The sequence below is a fragment of the Triturus cristatus genome, chromosome 6 (assembly GCF_964204655.1).
Source record: "Triturus cristatus chromosome 6, aTriCri1.1, whole genome shotgun sequence".
Lineage (NCBI taxonomy): Eukaryota > Metazoa > Chordata > Amphibia > Caudata > Salamandridae > Triturus > Triturus cristatus.
The window spans coordinates 426,498,921-426,521,937 of record NC_140589.1 but is presented as its reverse complement, the minus strand read 5'-3'; the positions used below and the strand labels follow the sequence as shown (position 1 = coordinate 426,521,937).

At 49.9% G+C, this 23,017-nt stretch overlaps 1 protein-coding gene across 2 annotated transcripts in view; it reads left to right on the top strand.

Moving 5' to 3' along the window:
* The window catches only part of LOC146817250 (glutathione S-transferase 3-like), a 139,179-nt gene extending 128,645 nt beyond the window's left edge, over positions 1 to 10,534 (top strand). For both annotated transcript variants that reach the window (XM_085610839.1, XM_085610838.1), the window contains exons 6-7: positions 7,099 to 7,230; positions 10,281 to 10,534. In XM_085610839.1, coding sequence (XP_085466965.1) covers positions 7,099 to 7,230; positions 10,281 to 10,403 — 255 coding nt within the window. In that variant the 3' untranslated portion in view covers positions 10,404 to 10,534. The remainder of the gene's footprint in view (positions 1 to 7,098; positions 7,231 to 10,280) is intronic.
* The last annotated feature ends 12,483 nt before the right edge of the window (positions 10,535 to 23,017 follow it).

Below are 23,017 nucleotides of genomic sequence, written 5' to 3'. Positions count from 1 at the left end.
GTTTCAGACCAGGGCAAATCTGTTCGCAGTGGGTAAACCGCTTTCCTGGGATATTTGAAGGAGCTGAAGAGAGAACCTGAACCAAAACGGACACAGAATAACGAGGACAAAATGAGGGTGGTTTATATAAATAACTTAAGGGAAGAAGGCGTATTCCCGCAAGTGGCCCGGGTCCAGCTGAAGACTGACCACAGAAAACCTGCAGCCTGAGGATTACCAACATTGGCTACCACACAAGCCCCGTTAAAAGTTTTAGATTGAAAGCCAATCCATGGCACAGTCCTCACCATTACAATGGACTGGAATAAATATCGGTCATACCCAAATGCTTGTTAATCCAGTGAACCACCTTCTTTCTTAAACTCACATAATCTTCCATCCTGTTGGGAACCAATGAGGACGTTGGGAGTCTGAAACATGTATAGTGAAGAGGAAGGAAACTTCAAGTGGGCATTTGAAGATGGCAAATAAAAATGTTTCCATCTCAGTAGTTGAAACCGGAACCACTTGTTTGCAGTTTTATATAACACAAACTCGGCTCGAAGGTATTGATTGGGAGGCTTTACAGGAGCATCAGGTACATTAGACAAAGTGACGTTCGTTTTCTGTGTTATTTTAGGCATGGGAAATAACAGGATTTGGTACAACATTGAGGCTCCAATATGGTTCCCCAGTTCCAAATTCTGCAGCTCTGACTGTAAGGCCACTCCCCCTTTTCAAACTCATTCTTCTCTCTCTATTATCAGGAAAAATTAACACATACACGGAAATAAGCACAAATCAATTTACATACAGTCCCAGTGTGAAATAAATTGAGCAAAGAAGAATCCGGCTCTTCAGTGTGTCGATATGCTGATACAGCTGGCACAACTAAACTGAATTATATGAAACGCTCTTGAGTTGAACAAGGAGTTAATTCCCTGATGATGTAATTAAAAAAAATGCAAAACAATAATTGAGGAGGAGCAAATAAATGAGCAAGACTACGATTCGAGTGAAGGGCCTAGTGATGCTGCTTTCATTTAACCATACTGACTAGGCACTAGTAATCCATGATTAAATCAGAGTTTCAGATTAAATTAAATAATTTCACTTTTTTTTAATTCCTCTCCCATTTGAAATTTCTCACAGTAATTCACGCAGATATTTTTTTTATAATGAAGTTCCTCTCACATTTCGAAAGTTATGGGGTTTCCAGGCTTATATTGGTTGCACTCTTTTGCCGAGCACTTCACCACCTGCGTGGTACGCAAACCAGAGTCCTGGGCCTTAAAATGAGACTTCAGTGTCACAGCAGCGGCTCTGCCTCTCTGCAGCTCCAGCCACACAGGCTGTGCAGGGTGAAAGTTCTGTGCCGGGCTGAAGAAGACAGGCAGTGTGGCTTCCGGTGGGCAGTCTAATGGTGCTTGTGCTTGGTTTTGGCTACGGCATCACCTGCTTCACTGCTCCTCGCCCCAGCTAAGCTCAATTCAGCCTATCTGAGAAGCTGGTTTGGGTGAGGGCAGCAAGCACTGCCAAGATGCCTTAAATTAAGCAAAACAATAAAGATGGGCTAAAAGGAGATGGTGGACTAAAGCTACTCAAAGGGTGTCAGCGAGCTGCCAGTAGCTTGCAATCGACTGGTTGGAGACCCCTGGTACGGGACATATGGGCTATTATCCCAATGTTTCTGGGACTGATGACCTCATGTATCATGCTGGTCAAGCATGCTAGGGGGAATACAAGGGCTTTCCGGTGGGATCTGAAGTCCCAGTGGGCAGACTACTGGGGGATCTCTCCGAGCTAGTCCAGATTTCAGACTAGACTCCCTCCCCCTTCCCTACCCAGAGTTGACGGTGGTGACAGATAAAAAAACCTCTGAGATTGGCCTAGTCTTCGGCTGAGGCCTAGGTCCGGATCAACCTTATGGAGCTGCGAGCCATCCATTAGGTATTGAAAGCCTTCCTGCTGTCCATCCAACAGAGTCTGATCCAGGTGTTCACGGACACCACTGCCATGTGGTACTGCAACAATCCGGGCAGGGTGGGTTCATGGACTGCTAGGAGGCTCTGCACCTATAGATGTGGCTGGAATGCCAGGAGATTTTTCCTGGTGGTGCAGCATCCGGTGGGATATTTGAACACCAGGTCAGAAGAACTCGGCTGTCAACACCTTGTGGCTCATGAATACCGCCTACATCTGGAGATGGTGCAAGGTCTCATGCACAAATGGGGAGAACCTTGACTCAATCTATTCTCAACGCCAAGAATGCACAATGTCAGCGCTTCTGCTCTTTGGAGTTTACAAAGTGACTCTCACTCAAAGTCACATTTCACTTGGAGTGGAACTCAGGACTCCTGTACACTCTCCCACCAATACATTTCTTGCTACGAGTTTGGAGGAAGGTCAGAACCAACTGGGCCCAAGTCATCCTAGAGGCTCCGGATTGAGCATGAAGAGTATGATAGCCAGAACTCCTACGATTTTTGGCTCCACATCTCTGAGCGCAGAACATTCCTAAGAGTAACTGATGTCAGGGTACATGGGTGGCACCTATATAGGCCCATGCGATTAACATACAGCGCGGACAGCATCAATGCGGAGTCACAGGAGCCACTCGCTGGCATGCAGGGATACTGCTGCAAAGTTTTTCGGATCCAGTCTGATGCCTGAGGGAATATTCTAAGTTGAGGAATCTGTGGTAAGATAGAGTTTCTATTAGAAAAGGAGTTACCAAAGGTAAATAACTTGTTCTTTAGTCTCTAAACAGAGGTCTTCCAAATTTCTTGCTTTGAGCCCCTCCTAAGCACAATGTTTTGAGGTTGGGCCCACCCCCTCCAAACTTTATGTATAGATTGGGTGAGCGGGATGGACATAGCTGCGTTCAGGGGGCAAGCCTCCCGCAAACAATCAATCACAGAGCTAAATAAACCATATTTACAATACTTTGCATCAGTAGGTACTGGTACTCTAACATAAAAATGGCCCTCCTAGGTACAATTCAGAAAAAAACATTCAAATACTCAAAGAGCTAATTAGTTACCACATGCAAATAATGCTGTCCACAATGAGTCCCGAATATATCCACTGTTTCCAAGAAAATTAATCAAATTCCTTTGTGCACAATAACAGACACATGAAACACTCGATTCACTGAACACAATAAAAAATTAGCGAAGCGTCCACACTGAAACAGAACCACAAGGAAAAGAAAACAAACTCTTTTGATGTCGGCAACTTTAACAAGGAAGCTAACAATTGGGGACATTGAAACTAACAACGTAGGGCCATTAAAAGACCAGTAGACTACTAAAGATGATTTCTTGTAGTTGTTCGTTATGAAAAACACACATGTACTGGAGTATGCTGCATGGAAATCTATCTGCATGTTCCCCACATTCATTCAGTTACTCCCCTGTTGCTCTCCTAGTGTACATCTGACATACCTACGATGGTCTCACATTTCTGATAACCTTTTTCAATTTTCTATTGGCCTTTTCTATCCATAGCATGCTCAATTCATCTTACTATACCTCCTCACTCCTCCTCTTTTTCCACCTAAACCTCTGTACGCCTTCCTCCTCTTCCTGTCTTCATTCTCTCCACCTTCTTAACGCTCCAACTAATTCTAATAATGTAGTATCCACTACAGACCCAAAAAGTAAATCACAAACATTACAATTTATGATGCCAATAGCTTTAACTTTTACAAATGCAAGACCTTTACTGTGAAAACACAAAAGGCGTACTTTAAAAAAAAAAAAAAAAAAATTTTTTAAGCAACCTCCTTAACCCTGCCAGCACATTTACTGACCCTGCCCTCACTGTACTCCGGAATAAATGAAGACAGGCTGGAAATGCGGCAAATAACGATCAGTGCACTTCCAGGCCATCTTCATTAACATGTACTTGCAGAGGTATTTGGGCCCCCCTGGGAACCCATCCACGCCCCCCAAGGAGGTGCGCCCTACAGTTTGAAGACCTCTGCTCTAAGACCTCCCTTGTTGCGTTTATGGCTTCCAATATTTTGGCCAGCTTATCTGTCTGCTCCCCCTCCCCTCACCTTTTCCAGTAGGTACCCATATTATATACATTCCTTCTGTAGCTCTGATCCTCTTCTAGTTGTTCACATGCTGGTCGGCAACCACAGTCTGTCTCAAACAGTCTTGTTATAACGGCCCCAAGCGCACTCCAATGCAGATTAGATTTGACTTCACATTGCTCCTCAACCCCACCTCTAGGGTTACCCAGGAAGGAAGGGGGACATGGAGATTTAGGTGAAAGACTTTGGCAGATCTTGTCAGGCCTCCTAAATTTGCTGCCATTGGCAGTCCAATCCAGAATGGAAGCACCCTTCGACCACAGTTAATTCATACTGATGGTCTGTGGCATGAAGAAGCAACCAAGAGGCTGTCCCTGCCTGTCCCTCCAAGCGACTGTCTGAGCCATGCATTCCTAGCTTCTCTCGGCTTCATAAATATCTGAGTTTGTCATCCTACCTCGTAGTATGTTGTGCCCTCCTAGTTTTAAATGCTCAGATGTCCGCTCTCTTCAGAAGAGTGGTGGTGATCGAATCAAGGCATGAGACAGAGTCCTTGAGAGCCCCAGCATCCTATGTTCTATGGCACACTCGCTGCCGCCTCACTCACCTCCTTCAGCTAGAAGTTGCAAGTCCCAGCTGCCATGTTATCGCACACTCTGTTCCAACCCGAACCTCACAGGCTGTCTGCAAGTAAAACTGGTGCTCCCTCTTCTTCTCTGGTCCCAGTGTACTGTTCTTAATAGGGGAGCTCTGCTCTCCAATCCACAAGCGCAACACCAGGCAGTGGCAGCCCACTGCCATAACTGGCGAGGGCTTCTTAGGCAGCACCCATCCTTCTACGCCATCTTGTTTTCAGTTGCTCCCTGACAAGTTTGGATCTCTGGCACTTTCAGCTACTCTGTCGCCCAGAGCCAGCTGTGGGGATGTCCAGGCAGACTGGCACTGAAAAAACATCTGTCATATGTGTTTAATTAATCAAGATGCGATGGATCGGGGCAGCTGGCATGGAGTTGCAGTTTTCACGTCTTACTCCATTTTTGGCTGGCCACACCCCTATGATAGTTGGTTATATCCAAGAAATCATTAGTGGATATATGTGAATGATGGTTTCTTGTTCAGGATTATCTGGGCTGTTTCTTTGGTCTTCATTGCATGGTTGTTTTTGTTTCTCAAAAGCATTTATATGCTCTTTTATGTACTCTTACATGCCATTACGAGTCAGCCTGAAACGTCCAACACCCTGTTACTAAAAGTGCAAAGCAGGCACAGGTTTTTCTACTTGTAATAATTGTAAATGAATCTACCCCTGAATACCCTCATTACATTCCCATTTTAGATGTTTTGGGGCCAGTTCACAAAAGACGTGCAAGAGTATGTAAACAGTACTACAGGAGTGCTACATTAAATTCCCCTTATTGCCTTTTGTGAATAGGCCCTTGTATTAGCAAACTGTCAGCCCTCTTGTCTCCCAGTTCTCTCTCTCAGCTTTCTTGACCTTTGTCTATCTCGTATCCACTATCACCCTATCTTAAATTCAATTTACCCTTCTTGCTTCACCTTCCCTCTATCCTTCTGTTTTCACCTAAACTCTTGTGAGCCATTTCCCTCAATTTCCACACCGCCTTTTGTTCTTTACTTCAGACTCCATATTTCATGCTCTTTTTCCCCCACCAATGTGTCTTTTATCAGTCTTTTTTCTCTTATCTGCCACCCCCCATTGTCTACACTGTCTTGTCATTTCACTCTTAGAAAGTTCCCCCCCATCCCTTGTTCTGTCGAGCACGTATTTGCTCTCATTCAATATTTTACCCTCCCTCATTTTCCCCTCATTCATTTATTGTTTACCCTCTTCTTTCACATGTGTTCAGTTATTTAATATGTCTGTCTTCCAATTTCTATCTTTTTTTATTCCATTACTGTTGTATAGTGGTCTTCCTCGCTCTCTTTTCATATCTACCCTTGTTGCTTTCCTGGTCATGGATTCCCCGCCCCCCCCCCCCCTTATTTAACTTGGTATCATCTTAATATATTTTCTGTTTAGGTATCCCCGTTTTAGATTATACATATTCCTTTATTTAGGTGCATGTTTACATAAAAATGAACAATTGTGAATGTTGTTAACATTTCTTAACAATAAACTTTATCATCTTTATTATCTTGGATATTGCTTCTTTTAGTATTGATTCAATTAATACCTAGTCAACAGTATTTGAGCCCATATCTTCTGCATCCACACTTTCTTGCTTAAAAAGTGCCATCTGTTTCATTATTTTCTCAAAAATATTTTTCAGCATGTTTTCTAAAGCTATACAATTTCAGGCCTGTGCATCACAGAGGGTGGTTATATCGCATATATAGACGTCTCAACTGTGCAGGCACACAGCTTGAGCATAGCCACAGGTTTAAACTACAAAGGTAGTCTTTACTCTGACATTTCAGTTTCTGTCATCAGGTGGTGTTCACATGACCAGCATAATCTATGCAAAAAGAAAAATTGATTGACAGAATGCAGAGCAATGTCATACATTCATCCCAGTACAGCGATCTGAGCCTAAATCCATTGTTTTTTTTTTTTTGGTCCCCATGCCATTTCAGTTTGAACCCAGACATTTGCAAATCAGTCTTGACCCTGCGCCCAATGGGAACAGTCCATCCCGAATTGCCAGGCCAGGTCCACTCCGGACTCGAAACAAGCACCCTAGGACCGGTTTCAGGGTTTCACCCCCCATCAGCCAGGATAGATTGACTCCAGTGGCATGAAGAGCGTAATCTATGCCAAGTTACAAGCTACTGAAGGGGGTATCCTTAAAAATTACCAAGAACATGAATGTTTTTAAAATGTGCATCTGAATAACACCGCATTGGGTTTCCTGATGTGCAAGGTGCCATCACAACAGTGGTGTTTATCACAACTGGTGGCTGGACTGCGATTAATGAGTAATTTCATCTCAGTGGTTGCATTAATGTTATTCTACAACATCCTTATTTGCCCTAGTCTTAAAAATATCAGTGTACTGCATTCTTTGTTGTCTGTATCCATCATACCTCTTATGCTCAATGTTCTTAATATTGTTTAGGTTTTAAAAGATCACGGCCAAGATTTTCTTGTTGGAAACAAATTAAGTTGGGCGGATGTACACCTGTTTGAAGCAATTTTAATGACCGAAGAAAGATGTGAAGGTGTGCTTTCTGCGTTCCCCGTGCTCCAGGTAATGACATTAAATAAACCAATGTAATGGGTCTTTGGTCTCTATCCAATTGGAAATGGGGTAGAAAGCGGTTTATGGTAATCATTGGACGTGTGTTTTCCTTCGTCTTTTTATTGGTAGCAGTAATCAGACACATAAATTAGAATTAAAAAGGTGAGTATGGTAGAGCTGCCATCTGATGGGGAGTTTTAAAAACCTGGACACGTATTTCCATTATTAGTTGACTTGGGGAGTTGCTTAGGGTGAAATGTTTGCCCCCTGACCTGACTAGAAAGAGAAACGTGTTCCAGTCAAACAAACTCCATGGACGATCATCCTGATCTGTGGGTTACAATACACTGATGAACTTGGGAACAGAAAGTACTAGATCATTGGAGGGTTTGCTATCAGTGGTGGCCAGTGATCTTTGAAAGTGGTAGGGCTGATACTTGCCCCAAATGCCACGGAGCAGTTGAGACCATTTTGACAACAAATGGGGTAGAATAAGGGATTTTAAAACATGCTTTTCACATAAACCTGCTAAAAAGCCTTTCAAGTATGTGGATTCCCTTCTAGCATTTTCATACTATTTTAGAGAAGGAGTCACCAATTCATTGAGGCAGGATGAGTGTTTGGGTTGGTGATGGTGATGCTAGATTGACAAGTATCTGAAACCTACATCGCAACAGTTGGGAAGCAGTGTAACTAGAACAGATAGAGAAATAAGGAATAGCATGTACGTGTTGTGACTGAAGGTAAAGCCCAAGTTTTAGTTTTCGAAAAGAGATTTTTCCTGGTCCTGGTCAATTGCCTGGGACTTTTATTATTGCTTTATGGTGGCATGCCTGGAGGAGAGGCCTCCGGTTTCTTTCAGCATGTGCGTGTGTTAATCAAAAGCGCCAGTACCTCGTGCAGCCAAGTAACCTTGATTATTAAATGGGCCTATAAAGGCTCATCAAAGGCAGATTATGTTAGCAGGCTGTGAGAGCCCGGAAACAACAACTCAAAATCAAAAACTAGACTTAAAAGGCCCAGAACACTGACACCACCAGGCACCAACTGGACACAACCAAGGATCTGCACCTCCACACCATGGGACCTCCAATCACTGCGCCTACTTTAAATGGAAAAAGTTCCTAAGCATGAGCAGTTTGGCAATCCAAAAATCCTTTAGTTTTTCAAAAGACCTACATTCTATGGCCTCTGTTTAACACTTAAAGTTTTATTTTCTATATAATATATATGTAATTTGTATAGTGCTATATATGACTAAAAATAACTTCAGAGTGCTAAAACAAAATTAACGTCTAAAGCTTAATAATATAGACATATATGTATCATAAACAAAAAAAATCCGTTCTGGAAGTGAGGTTCACTTAATCCCTATACTAAGTTGAGTTTTTTACAGGACACTTGGTACTGCAATTTTTATGGCCTATGCCTTGCCATAAATACCGGGCGATACTGTTACCCAGATGAAACATGCACATTTTATAAATCTCAATAGGACGAAAGTGTTGGTTAAATTGAAAGGGTTTCCAACACGTGGGAGCGAGTGACAAAACTACTGTCTTTAACCACAAAAGCTGCAGCTGAATTTCATGTTCAGTATGCCAAAACATGTGATCTTGGGTACATTAAAATTAACATCCTTTCAGTGTGCTTCATTAATACGTTTCAAAGCAAAAGAGAAGCTAGCCAGAGGGCTAGAGAGAACGACCCGAAAAAGGAGAGGGAAAGAGCGAGAGGGAAAAGAAGACGTACCGGTTTGGCAGAGACATCAGAGCAGTAGTATGTGCTATGATAAAGAGGCGAAAACGGTTCTCTTAAATTTCTTAATCTTAGAAGATCCATTACGATTGTGAATCCGCTCTATTACCCTGCAAAGGTTCTGTATGTAGTTGGGATGTCATGTCGTAAGCAATACCATTGTACAGGTGCAGCAGCCTCAGAACTTAGGAAAGTGAAACCAGCAGCCTGTACTAGATTCGAAGAGACAGTCTTGGCTCCTCCTACCCCCGCGCTGCCACACACCGAACCAGAAGCCCCTAGAACCACTGCACCTAGCCAATCCAGACACTGCTCCTACTGCAAAGCCTGGATTGGCTATGGCAAGCAACTAACACCGCTCATTACCGAGACCTGGGGTTGCGGCTTAGTCACCCTTGGCTCTCTAATGCGCAGGTGTTAGAGGCCTCTAGTGCGTATGTCGGGCTGGCTGGAAAAAGGCAGCCGTCCAACTCGACATGCGCACTTGGGCACAGGTGCGTTGGCTACGAGTGACGACGAGTCCATCAATATTATTAAGCCTCACCCCTCCGGCTCCCCCACCCCCCCCCCTCCCCTCTGGCATGCACTGGGTTAGGACCCTCCTCAGGCGCTCAATTATAATGCAACCACTGCCCGTGAATGAAGGCTGACTGCAAGTCCTACTTGCTGCGAGCCACTGGAACACGTGGCTAACTTACATTCATGACCGGGTAGGACCTGCTTTTTCCTGTGCTACACCTGCTCTCTGGTTCCACTTCCAAACCTTTCTAGACCCTTCCCATCCTTCCTTCATGGCAAACTGTACAAGGGGGTATCACGGATCATGTGGAGGAGGAAGAGCAACAAAAGCAGTGATCACACCTAAAACTAGACCATAAATTATTAAAAGCCCACGACTCGTGAATAACGCCACCCTGGCTCACAGTAAAGGTCCATTTGAATAACTGTCTACTGAATAAATAGTAAAATGGCCACTGTGGTCAGTAAGTGCACATTTTCATATATTTTGTTTTGTATAAAGCGGCATGATATGCACCTGTAGACTCTTAGATTATCAAATGTGATTGCTGAGAAAAGAGGTGCAAGGACATAAAACATGTTTCTCAAAACAAAGTTTAGAACAACAATTTTAAATGAATTAGCATTAACCTATTTTGACATTGTTTCCGTATTAATTCAAGCTATGTTAATCCAGTCTCTGAGAGAACAAATGTTATAATTAGTAAAAATGTTGCTTTTAGTCCATCAGCGATTGTTTCCTTGGCCTTGATTTCCAACAAGTGTTTCTTTACCGTTTTTAGGCTTACAAGAAAAGAATTAGTAAAATCCCAACGATTGAAAAATTCTTACAACCGGGAAGCAAGAGGAAACCCATACCTGATGATGCATATGTGAAATGTGTGAAAGAAGTTCTGAGATTCTAGTTAACGTCTCCAAAAAAGCTTCATGCCTGTAGTGTACCAAAATTCAACTATTGGATGTAATATTCGCATTTTCGTTAAAAGAAAACGGCTGTAAGGTCTACCCAAAACCTAATAAAAAAAACTACAATGCACCTACGACTCAAGCACTGAATTGTGCAATGTCTTCTTTTTTTTTACTGTTTTATTTCATATGTTGAGTTATTTGCTTTTCACGTAATCGAGCACACTTTGGAATTTAACAGAACAATACTTCAGAATTGTATTGTTTCAGATTTCAGTGATCTTGATTGTCGTTTCTCTTGCTTGAATCATGGATTCGAGGTTAATAATTCTAACACATTGTTTTACACCATCAAATACATATACAGACAAATGTGTTTTCCTGATCTAAATTGGCAGCTATGCATGCAAAGGATTTATGCCATTAGGATTTTGTTACATTGTAGTTCCTCGATGAAATTACAGCCACCTCTCAGTCACCCATCTCCTTTGTTTCTGAATTTCGTTTAATAACTAGCAGACCAATGGCCTTATTCTGAGCTTCGTGGTCCTCCTGCGGGCCGCCACGCCAACGCTCCACCTGAGTACCACCAAGCCCAGAGTGAGACCGCCTGCTGGATTACAATAGTAATCCTTGGCAGGCGGTGCTGCGGCGGGGCCTGTGTAAGGCTCATAGGAGAACCTTAGACGGGCATTGCTGTGACCCCGCCGCAGCACGTTCCTGCACAGTGCGGCATGCACCATCTGGTGAATGCTGTACCATGCAGGAACTGGGGTACAAATCTACAGGGGGCACAACATGTGCTGCCCCCCCCCTCCCCCCGAATGCATCCCCAGGCCCAGAGGCACAAGGAGCAGTGTCAGTGCCCCCTTTGTTGCCTCACCGCCACCCTTTTCTTGGCGGTCTCCTCGCCATGAAAAGGGTGGTGAGGCAACTCAAAATCTGCTCGGTGGTGCTGCTGCAGCACTACCAGCATATCGGCGGCAGTCGCATCACATCAGTTCAGTGACAGTCCAACCCCCACACTCGTAATGCGGCACATGGTGCCGCAGTGTGGCAGTGGTCCTTCCGCCACCACGTCTACGGCAGTCCTATGGACCACCATAGACTTATTGAAGCCCCAATTTATTAGACATGCAAAGGCCAATCCCCAATGCACATTGTAGTAGGCATGGAACTCTAAGAAAATAATAATTTCCATGCACACCCCTAACTCAACCCTGCAGATTTTTCATGAGCAGAAAAAGTGCTGGTTGTTGTATGGTTGTAGTTACTGAGGTATGCACATTCGAGTTCTGTCTCTTGTCTTTGCCACTTGGTTTTTTTCAGGGTGACTTGATCCCTTCTTAAACCACATACAATATGGCAGTGTTTAAGTGTTTAGACATGCATATTCTGTGTTTACTCCAGCTTTTTGTGTGCTAAATTTAAGTGTGCGAGGTTGGCATAGAAATCATTGGTAAGGTTTCTGAACACCCACAAAGGTGACGCTTTGTTGGTGTTTACCACATTTTCCATAGTTGCCCCATTCTCTTGAATAACCTGTGTTCCCATCTCTCATGCTAAACTTCCATTGTGGAAATAACAGCACATTGGGGAATTTTCCATGTTTTTAAATTTCATATGTAGATGGCCATATATTTTTGCTGTTCTTGATTTTGTACATCATTATCTTCCCGTTTCATTAGAAGATTACGTGTTTTGTGTTTGAGTTGAACTCTAAATGAATCCTTATAGCTTCTGTGTGTTGAGGCTCATTTCAATGTCCCTGGCGAACATCTATAAACCATATGAATTTGGGTATTTATGTAAGATTACAGAAACGGCAAGGTTGTTTAACTGATGAACTGGCACACGTAGCTAACAGCAATACAAACCATATGGTCTTTCTGTTTAAGAAAAAGAACTGATACTAACTACTGCACCTCAACTACCGGCAGCAGGTGGGTTGTGTGTCCGCTCCATCGTTTGCTGACAGGATTTTTCGCAAACCTCTCCCATCCCATCTTTCCCCATCACCTGACCATCCCAGTCCTCCACTGCATGCCAGGCATTGGATGATGGTCTTGGTGCTTCCCACAATCCTGAACCTAACGTAGCCTGTCTACCAATCCGATTAATACTCCGCAGCGCAAAAGGTGTCCGATGGCTGTTTTGGTGATGCACTTGTTGTTTTCCTGTAGTACTCTCCTGTGCTTTGTCCTGTCCCCTTTCCCACATTTTCACTTCCACCCCTGCTGCCCTTTCTTCCATGTCGTGGTGACCGTCGTAATTGGCTTTACTATAGCCTGATAGTTTTAAAATTTCTGTCAGAAGTATAAAAAAAAGTTTTCACTCTTACATGGTGGCTGACTTTGCATCTTCACCTTGCATCATGCAATATAATGGTCATCTTGAAAGTACTTTTACAATACTTTCAGGGTGGCCGTTGCATAATGTCCATTATCACTTTGCGTCACACAATGTGATGGCCATCTTGAGAGAATAGAACACAATGTCTTCTATAGTTTTAAGATTGCTATCCACCGCTATTGGCTTTGCCAGTGCTGCACATTTTGAAAGCATCTGCCATTGGCTAACCCGATAGCGGTTACCATCACAATTGCAGCGTATTAAAATGTGTGTGTTTTTGTCATTAGTAAGACATCAGAAGCTTTTGTTCTAGTAGAGTGGTAAAAAGAATAGCAAGGGAGTGGTAAAGAGCTGACTACGGGCTAAAACCAAAGTAATGGACCCTCATAGGTAAGCTGAATCATTTCCGCCTCGTGTTTTACCTCCATATCTGGAGGCCTTGGATTCGGTTCTCTGCGATTGGTGCAAACTGGTGAACTTAATGCTTCTGTCCATTTTGGAAAGCAGAGTGATTCACTACTGCATCGGTCTGGCTTGCTGGAGTAAAATGTATTTGTATTTAGCACTTCAAACTACACGTTTGCCATTCGTAAGCACTGACGATTTACTGGTGATCCTATTACCCAATTTATTGTTATTCCATTTGCTAACCTTGGGAAGCTAAGACTTGATATCCTATTTGAAATCTGCAACTCACTGAATATGTCGGAATGGAGTACTTACCTCCCTGAGCCATACTGCCATCTAACCGGTCCTCATGGAGGGTATCCCCATACCGTTTACCTCATACCGGGGCCTGACGGTTTGCTTTAGAGCTTTAATCGCCACGATCTTGACACCTGCAAGCAACCTTATTAAATGCTAAACATACCAAAACAAAAGCAGGAGTGAAAAATAGAAAGGTAACGAGCAACACCCCCAGTCAGGGGCAATTTTTTTCTGTGTCCACGTCTGTGCCAGGTCCAACCATGCTTGGAACACCATAGAGAGAACGACCTTTACTAATAACAATTTGCATTACAGCCAACCGTCATTGATTACCGCACAGAGCGAAAGAGAGGAAAGGCATGGTAATCTGCTGTACAAACATATGTTCCTGGCATTATCGCACTATAAGGAAAATAACATTTGGTGCTCATGCAAGCAGGAGTTTGACCATTAAAAACTCATGTGGGGCAGTGAGAGTAAGTAAATGTGGAGGGTTTTGATGTGTAACCCAAATTTGGAGGAGCACTTGGATAAAACACAGACTGCTATATCCAAGGTGCTGTATCCAAGGTTTGGTATAAACTTTAACAAGATCTCCCTTTCACTTGACTAGCTATCTTGGGTCGGAAACTCTTGAGCTCCGATTTAAAGTTGTTTAGAATAGGTGCTTTCTTAAGTCAGGGCAAGTAAATGCAGTATTTAGAGGCAGCTCATGACCAAGCCTGCTCTGTGGCATTTTGCTTTATAGTGATTATGACTTCCAGTTATAAACTTAATTTGCTTCTATAAGAACAGGCTCTCCCTGATCTCTTCACCTCTGGGTAGGGTATTTAGGCGAAAGGCTTTCGTAAGCGATCTATACAAACCTGAATGATTCTTACTCGAACAGATGCCACTAGAGATTGTGAAACCGTAGAGTGATATGTAGGGCTGGGTGGAATTTGCGCAGTGCCACCACGCAGAATTTTGAAAAAAAATTGTGGAAAACGAGCGCACGTCCTGAGTAGGGCTGGGCGGACTTTGCCTAGTGCAACTACGCACAATTTTGAAAAATTGTAGAAAACGACCGCATAACCTGAGGGACCGTGTGCCCGGCACTGGGTCCCTCGTGCTTGGGCAGGTTCCCCAATGTCCCCGGCCTGGCTGTGTTGAGAAGCAGGGACCCGGCCCCGGCCTCCTGAGTTTCGGTCAGGGCCTGGGAGCCCACGTCCTGCGGCCTGCCAAGTGTCCATCTGCCCGGGACAAGGGTCCCTGGTGCAGAGCCCCGGAGCCCTGCAAGGGCAGGCGGGAGCCCTACCGCTATGGCTCGGTGCGGGCAGCTGGGAGTCTTTCGGTCCCAGCCATTTGGTCGCACCTTTCCCTCGGCCATCTGGCCGCACGCAATGCTTTCCAATGGGGCGACCAGATGGCCGGGCTGCCCTCGAAGTCCCGATGGGGGCTCATTTGCCTCCCGGATCCCAGCCAGGGCTCCAGGAGGTCGGACACGTTCGCGCCTAGGGTCCCCTGAGCCTCGCGGTGCACGCGGGTTACAAGATAGGGGGGTAGCCTTCCTCCAGATTACTAGGGGCAGGGTATGCCAGGACGCCTCTCCTGGGGATGGCGGTTCTCAGGTGGGGACGAGATGGGCTAAGCCCGGATGACACCTCCCCGGCGTCCGGTTCTCCCTCCTCCAGCCCCCGGCGAGGCAAAGTGCCCGGGATCGGATCCATGGTTCCCCCCCTAGCAGCCTGGCCCCGGGAGCTCCTGTGGGCCTCCCATGCCTGAGGCCCAGCGTGGGGTCTCCGAGCCGCCCCCGAGCCCTGCAGCCCCCGTGCCCTGCAGCCCCTGAGCCCTGCAAGGGCAGGCGGGAGCCCTACCGCGAAGGCTCAGGGTGGGCAGATTGGCGTCATTTCTGTCCCAGCCATCCGGTCCCACCTCTCCCCTCGGCCATCTGGTCGCGCGCAATGCTTTCCAATGGGGCGACCAGATGGCCGGGCCGGCCTAGAAGTCCTGATGAGGGCTCATTTGCCTCCCGGATCCCAGCCAGGGCTCCAGGTCTGGCACGTTCGCGCCTAGGGTCCCCTGAGCCTCGCGGTGCGCGCAGCTTACAAGAAAGGGGGGTAGCCTTCCTGCAAATTACTAGGGGCAGGGTATGCCGGGACACCCCTCCTGGGGTTGGCCGTTCTCAGGCGGGGACCAGATGGGCTATGCCCGGGCAACACCTCCCTAGGCATCCGGGACTCCCTCCTCCGGCCCGCGGCGTGGCAAAGTACCCGGGAAGGGCTTCATGGTTCCTGGGCAGTCATCCCCCGGGCGTCCGGGCCCAAGAGCTCCGGTGGTCCTTCCCCGGGCTTGAGTCCCAGCCGGGGTCCCCGAGCCCCCGGGAAGCGGAGCCCCTGAGCCCTGCGTGGGCAGGTGGGAACCCTAGCGCAAAGGCTCGGGGGGAGTCCTTTCGGTCCCGGCCGTCTGGTCGCACCTCTGCCATCTGGTCGCGCGCAGTGATTTGCAATGGGGCGACCAGATGGCTGGGCCGGCCTGGAAGTTCCGATGAGGGCTCATTTGCCTCCCGGATCCCAGCCAGGGCTCCAGGAGGTCAGGTGCATCCGGGCCTAGGGTCCCCTCCGTAACTTGGTGCGCACGGTTTACCAGAAAGGGGGTAGCCTTCCTCCAGATTACTAGGGGCAGGGTATGCTGGGACGCCCCTCCTGGGGATGGCGGTTCTCAGGCGGGGACCAGATGGGCTAAGCCCGGATGACACCTCCCCGGCGTCCGGTGCTCCCGCCTCCAGCCCGCGGTGAGGCAAAGTGCGCGGGACGGGCTCCATGGGTCCCCCGGGCGTCGGGGCCCCGGGAGCTCCTGCGTGCCTCCAAAGCCTGAGGCCCAGCGTGGGGTCTCTGAGCCCTGCAGCCCCCCGAGCCCTGCAGCCCCCGTGCCCTGCAGCCCCCGAGTCCTGCAAGGGCAGGCGGGAGCCCTACCGCGAAGGCTCAGGGCGGGCAGATAGGTGTCAATTCGGTCCCAGCCATCTGGTCCCACCTCTCCCCTCGGCCATCTGGTCGCGCGCAATGCTTTCCAATGGGGCGACCAGATGGCCGGGCCGGCCTAGAAGTCCTGATGAGGGCTCATTTGCCTCCCGGATCCCAGCCAGGGCTCCAGGTCTGGCACGTTCGTGCCTAGGGTCCCCTGAGCCTCGCGGTGCACGCAGCTTACAAGAAAGGGGGGTAGCCTTCCTGCGAATTACTAGGGGCAGGGTATGCCGGGACACCCCTCCTGGGGTTGGCCGTTCTCAGGCGGGGACCAGATGGGCTATGCCCGGGCAACACCTCCCTAGGCACCCGGGACTCCCTCCTCCGGCCCGCGGCGTGGCAAAGTACCCGGGAAGGGCTTCATGGTTCCTGGGCAGTTATCCCCCGGGCGTCTGGGCCCGAGAGCTCCGGTGGTCCTTCCCCGGGCTTGAGTCCCAGCCGGGGGTCCCCGAGCACCCGTAAAGCGGAGCCCCTGAGCCCTGCGTGGGCAGGTGGGAACCCTAGCGCAAAGGCTCGGGGGGAGTCCTTTCGGTCCCGGCCATCTGGTCGCACCTCTGCCATCTGGTCGCGCGCAGTGATTTGCAATGGGGCGACCAGATGGCCGGGCCGGGCCGGCCTGGAAGTCCCGATGAGGGCTTATTTGCCTCCCGGATCCCAGCCAGGGCTCCAGGAGGCCGGGCACATTCGCGTCTAGGGTCCCCTGAGCCTTGCGGTGTGCGCAGGTTACAAGAAAGGGGGGTAGCCTTCCTCCGGAATAGTAGGGGCAGGGTATGCCGGAACACCCCTTCGGGGCTGGCAGTTCTTTGCCGGGGACCAGATGGGCTATGCCCGGGCAACATCCTCCCAGGCGTCCGGGTCTCCCTCCTGCAGGGCGTGGCAAAGTGCCCGGGACGGGCTCCACAGTCCCGGGCAGTCCTCCCCTGGGCGCCCGGGCCAGAGAGCGCTGGTGGTCCTCCCCGTGCCTGAGGCCCAGCCGGAGTCCCTGAGCCCTGCATGGGTTGGCAGGCGGGAGCCCTACCTCTATGGCTCAGCTCTGGGCGGGCAGACGGGAGTCCTTTCAGGTGCCGGCCAACTGGTCGCGCACAGTGCTTTCCAATGGGGCGACCAGATGGCCGGGCCGGCCTGGAAGTCCTGATGAGGGTCCATTTGCCTCCCGAATCCCAGCCAGGGCTTCAGGAGGCTGGGCGCGTTTGCCCCTAGGGTCCTCTCCGTCAATCGGAGCACGCGGGTTATCAGAAAGGGGGGTAGCCTTCCTCCGGATTACTAGGGACAGGGTACTCTGGGACCCCTCTTGGCCTAGCGGTCCTCAGCCGGCAGCTGGACAGGCCAGGATGCAGCCCCAGCCCTGGGTCTGTCCCGGGGCCTGCAGTGTGGCAGGCTGCCCCGGATGAGACCCGGCAGGCCTCTCCCTGTTGGGCTGGGTCCAGGGGCCCCTGGGAGGGTGACCTCCCCACCCCAGGCTCCGTTGTGGGTCCTGCCGTGTGGCAGGGTGCCCTGGACGGGGTCCGGCGGGCCCGGGGAGGCTTCCCCTGCGCCTCCGGGCCTGGGAGCCCCGGCTGAGTCCAGGGGCCCTGCTGGGCCCCGGGTCGGGGGCTCCGGCCCTGGGCCCCATCCCCCAGCCTGCAACACTGCCAAAGGCCCGGGATGAGGTTCCGTTGTAGCCGGGGAGCCTCCCCTTGCTTGGCTGGGTTCAGGAGCTTCGGTCGGGCCCCTGAGGGCCCCGGGGAGGGCGGCCTCCCCAACCTGGGCTCCGTCCTGGGTCCTGCCACGTGGCAGGGTGCCCGTGACGGGGTCCGGCGGGCCCGGGGAAGCTTCCCCTGCGCCTCCGGGCCTGGGAGCCCCGGCTGGGTCCAGAGGCCCCGGGTCAGTGGCTCCGGCCCTGGGCCCCGTCCTCCGGCCTGCTGCTCCGCCAAGGGCCCAGGACAGGGGTATGTCGGTCCTGTGCAGGCCTCCCCTGCTTGTCAAGGTGCCCGCGGGCCCCGGGTCGGGTACACACACACCTGCCTCTCAGCCCCCTTCCAGATGGTTCTTTTTCTCCGAGTTTGCTGGGTCAGACCTCCGTGAGGTCCGGCAATCCCGAGACAGGGGAAGGCTCACCTGGGCCCGCCGGCCGGGGCCCCCATGGCCCGGGTACGCACCTGCCTCTCAGCCCCTTCCCGATGGTCCTTTTTCTCCGAGTCTGATTGCCCCTGAACAGGCAGGGACGCTAAGCCAGCATACCCCGGTGCAGGGGATGCCCCAGCTGTACTCCGATCGATTGGGCACTCTCGGTCCGTTTAGGGATAGACTGCATGGCCAGCCTCGGCTGTTGTTTAGAGCAAAGCGCTTCCACCACGCATGGACCGTCCGACTCGAGGGCCTGCTGCCTGGCGGGAGACCCTACCCAGCAGAGTGAAGGCCGAGCGGCCCGGGCAGCTCGTGCCCCCCAGGTGTCTGACCCGAGCGGGAGGTGTTGGGTGGTGCCAGGCCCTTGGATGCTGCTGCCCAGCAGGTCCGAAGGCCCCGCGTGCCACGCTACACCTTTACCCCTCTCTGTCCAGCCCATTTCCACAGCAGCTCGGAACAACTGTTCCAAGGGGTGTTGCTGCCGCCAGGCTCCGGCACCCCTGCGTCTCACTCAGGCTGCGCCTCGGACTGCCTCTCCCTCCCGGGGGAGATGGCTGGGCCTGCCGGTGCCCATGCGACTGCACCTCTCCACACCCCTCCAGTGAGCCCTCCCGCCCAGGCGGGTTGGCTCCTTCCCCTGGCAGGCTCCCAAGAGGGAGGGGTGCGTGAAGGTTGCCGGTCGGGGAGATGTGCACGCGGCCCCCACACCGTCAGCAGGTGCGGCTACCTGGTTGATCCTGCCAGTAGCATATGCTTGTCTCAAAGATTAAGCCATGCACGTGTAAGTACACACGGCCGGTACAGTGAAACTGCGAATGGCTCATTAAATCAGTTATGGTTCCTTTGATCGCTCCATCTGTTACTTGGATAACTGTGGCAATTCTAGAGCTAATACATGCTGACGAGCACTGACCTCCCGAGATGCGTGCATTTATCAGGGGAGGAGGGGAGTATGGTTGCAGAGCTGAAACTTAAAGGAATTGACGGAAGGGCACCACCAGGAGTGGAGCCTGCGGCTTAATTTGACTCAACATGGAAAACCTCACCCGGCCCGGATACGGAAAGGATTGACAGATTGATAGCTCTTTCGCGATTCTGTGGGTGGTGGTGCATGGCCGATCTTAGTTGGTGGAGCGATTTGTCTGGTTAATTCCGATAACGAACGAGACTCCTCCATGCTAACTAGTTACGTGACCCCCAGCGGTCGGCGTCCAACTTCTTAGCGGGAAAAGTGGCGTTCAGCCACACGAGATCAAGCAATAACAGGTCTGTGATACCCTTGGATGTCCGGGGCTGCACGTGCGCTACACTGAACGGATCAGCGTGTGTCTACCCTTCGCCGACAGGTGCGGGTAACCCGCTGAACCCCATTCGTGATAGGGATTGGGGATTGCAATTATTTCCCATGAATGAGGAATTCCCAGTAAGTGCGGGTTGTAGGAAGGTGGATATCTGACTATGGTTACCCCCAACTTTTTGCCTAGTGTCTAGCTGGTTTTTCGACTTAGTTGGCCTGAGATCCTGCCATTCAGGGTCTCAGGCTGTCTGCTCTCTCTTTAAAATGGACTCCATGTACCCTAGGTACATACACAATTGGTAAGGATCACCTTATTGGACCCTGTACAGTGTACCCTAGGTACCCAGGGCATAGGTGTACCCTAGGCCTCCCAGGGGCTGCAGCATGTATTATGCCACCCCTGGTCTGGCCTTCCATTATGACACAACTAGCTGATCACTCAGCTGGGGCAAGGTCGTGTAATCACTCCTTGCTTAGGTGTAGTATTCCTATACCTAACTTACATATAGACACATGTGTACCTATCAGCCACTCCTATGGCAGGCCTTAACAATCCTGGAGGCAGAGTGCTTGGTAACATGTGAGATGGTGCTCTAGCATGAGCTGAGCCTGTCTGCAGCTTTCGGAACCATGTCCTTATAGCTGTTCTATGATATAGCCTACCATATACTCTTAAAGTGCCTTATAATCTTAAACGGTTATGGTAACTATGGTTTGGCTTTATCAAAACATGTCGTGTAGGGTGTCTAACACTTTGGAATAATACCCCCATACCATTTCTGGTAATGAGGATATTATTCCTCCCTTCTAGAGGGAGAGACATGTTAAAATCCTACTTTGCTGTTTAACTCTAACCAAAGCCTCAGCATCACAAAATGGATGCTGCTGCCACAGACACGAGTCTGACCTCCTGCTGCTGGGAGTGATCCCGGCAAGGGAGGCTTGGACAATAGGTTTCCTGCTTGGGGAGGTGCTAGCACATCCCCAGACAGACTTTAGTGTATTGGGGCAGGGAGGGGTGAATGAAACGAGACACTGCCTGGGGCACACAAGGTGTCCCATGCATAGTCCAGTTCAAACCGGTGCTGGGACACACCAGCCCCAGTCCTGGCGCGAAACTGGACAAAGGGAAGGGGGTGTAACCACCCCCCTCCCAGGTCCCACCCATAAGACGTGACCTAGCAGGCAACCCAGCCCCCCAGATTAGTATAAGAGTGGTAGCTGGGCCCCAGGGGATTAGATTATCCTGAACCTGCAACTTGAACAGAAACTCTGGACCTTCGACATTCGACGAAAGAAGAAGACTGAAGAATCTCCCTTGTGGCCAAGGAGTGGCTACCCTGTGCTAACAAGCACCATCAAGAGACTTACCCTTTGCTTTGCTGAAGTTCTACGAGGGACCGACTGCAGAGCCCGACCAGAGCCTTGACTTCCAGACTTCTCCGACCCTGATCCACATCCACAGCCCAGCTGAGATCCGTGGAGGCGACGAGAGACGTGGGACCGGCTACCTGGGAAAAGTGGCGAGTATCTTCCAGCGCAGCTTCTGAGGTACCCTCGAAGTTGTGCACCGGGGATTGAGAAGCCCCAACCCCAAGCACCATCTGCACCGAAGATCAGTCCCCCACACTCCACGAGTCCTGCGTGGGGCCCTTCTGCATTTTCCTGCTTGCCGCATCTGTCCGGTTGCTTGCTCGTTGGCTAGCGGCCTTTGCGACGACACACCTTTGAATCTTCACTGCTGGTTTGGCTCCTCCAGACTGGCTCCCGCTCCTCTGCAAAAGAGAAGCACCCCAGACCTTCCTGGTCTGCACCAGAAGCAAGTCCTCCATTCTTCGTGGGTTCCGCTTGCCAAGGCTTGGTGAGTCCTAGTTCGACTTCGCCGCCGACTGCAAGAGCCTTCGTGGGACAGCTCGCCTCCTGGTCCTGGTCACCCTCGACGTCTCCTGGTACCCGTGGCTGCTGCAACAAGCTTCACCTCTTCACCTGCAATCTTCACGACATCGCCTGGTTCCTTCCTGGTTCCACGTGGTCACTGGCTAGTGACCTTGACACTCTCCCTTCTGCTTGCAGGTACCCTTCCTTCTTGATCCCGGCCTTGGGATCCACCGGACACTCTGCACTGACTGCCTGTCAGCAACTTTCCTTCAGGCATCCATAGAAGTCCACGACGAAACCGGTGCAAGTTCACACCTATGCACCCGCAGCCCGTGGGCTAGGTAACTTGGGTACTTCAGTGCTCACAAGGGTAGTGACTATCCTAGGGTTTAGTTTCCGAGTCTCGACTTTCTAGCTACTCCAGAAGTGTCCTAAAACTGCTTATTTCAGAACTGTACTATTTCTATCGATTATACGCATTGCGCGTGAGTGTTTCCACTCTGCACCTGAATCCCGTGGGCCTCCCACTTCCTAACTGTTGGTAGTGTAGTGTAGCCCCAGCGATTCCCTAGGCCTATTCCATTTCCGTGACAGTGGTCCTTATACCACTTCTTTAGTATATGGTTTGCGTGGCCCCTAGGGCCTAACTGTATTCCTTACCTGTGTGACTTAATGTATGCTTGAATAAGACTGTGTTGTACTTACCTCGAATCTCATAAAGAGTGCTGAGGGTTTGACTAGAATAAATACACTTTATTTTAATGTATATATATCTGTTGTGGTTTCCTTTCATTTGGTACTCAAGGGATTATATATGGTATCACAGCTGGCTTCACATGCCATTCAGAGTTTAGCCTAAGACTGCTCTTGTCCATGCTACCACTAGGATAGCTGGTCTATAAGGTTGACTTTACAACCAATCACCATAAGGGTTGTTTGGACTGATATAAGGTGTACACTAGAACTAGTGACATCATACATCAGGCCAACTTCTCACACTGGTCATTAAGCTCGCGTTGATTAAGTCCCTGCCCTTTGTACACACCGCCCGTCGCTACTACTGATTGGATGGTTTACTGAGGTCCTCGGATCGGCCACGCCGGCAATGGCCCTGGCGGAGCGCCGAGAAGACTATCAAACTTGACTATCTAGAGGAAGTAAAAGTCGTAACAAGGTTTCCGTAGGTGAACCTGCGGAAGGATCATTAACGGCGGAGCGGCCCGAGTGACTGCTGCCAGCCCGAAGACCTCGGCCCGCCTCCTGCGAGCAC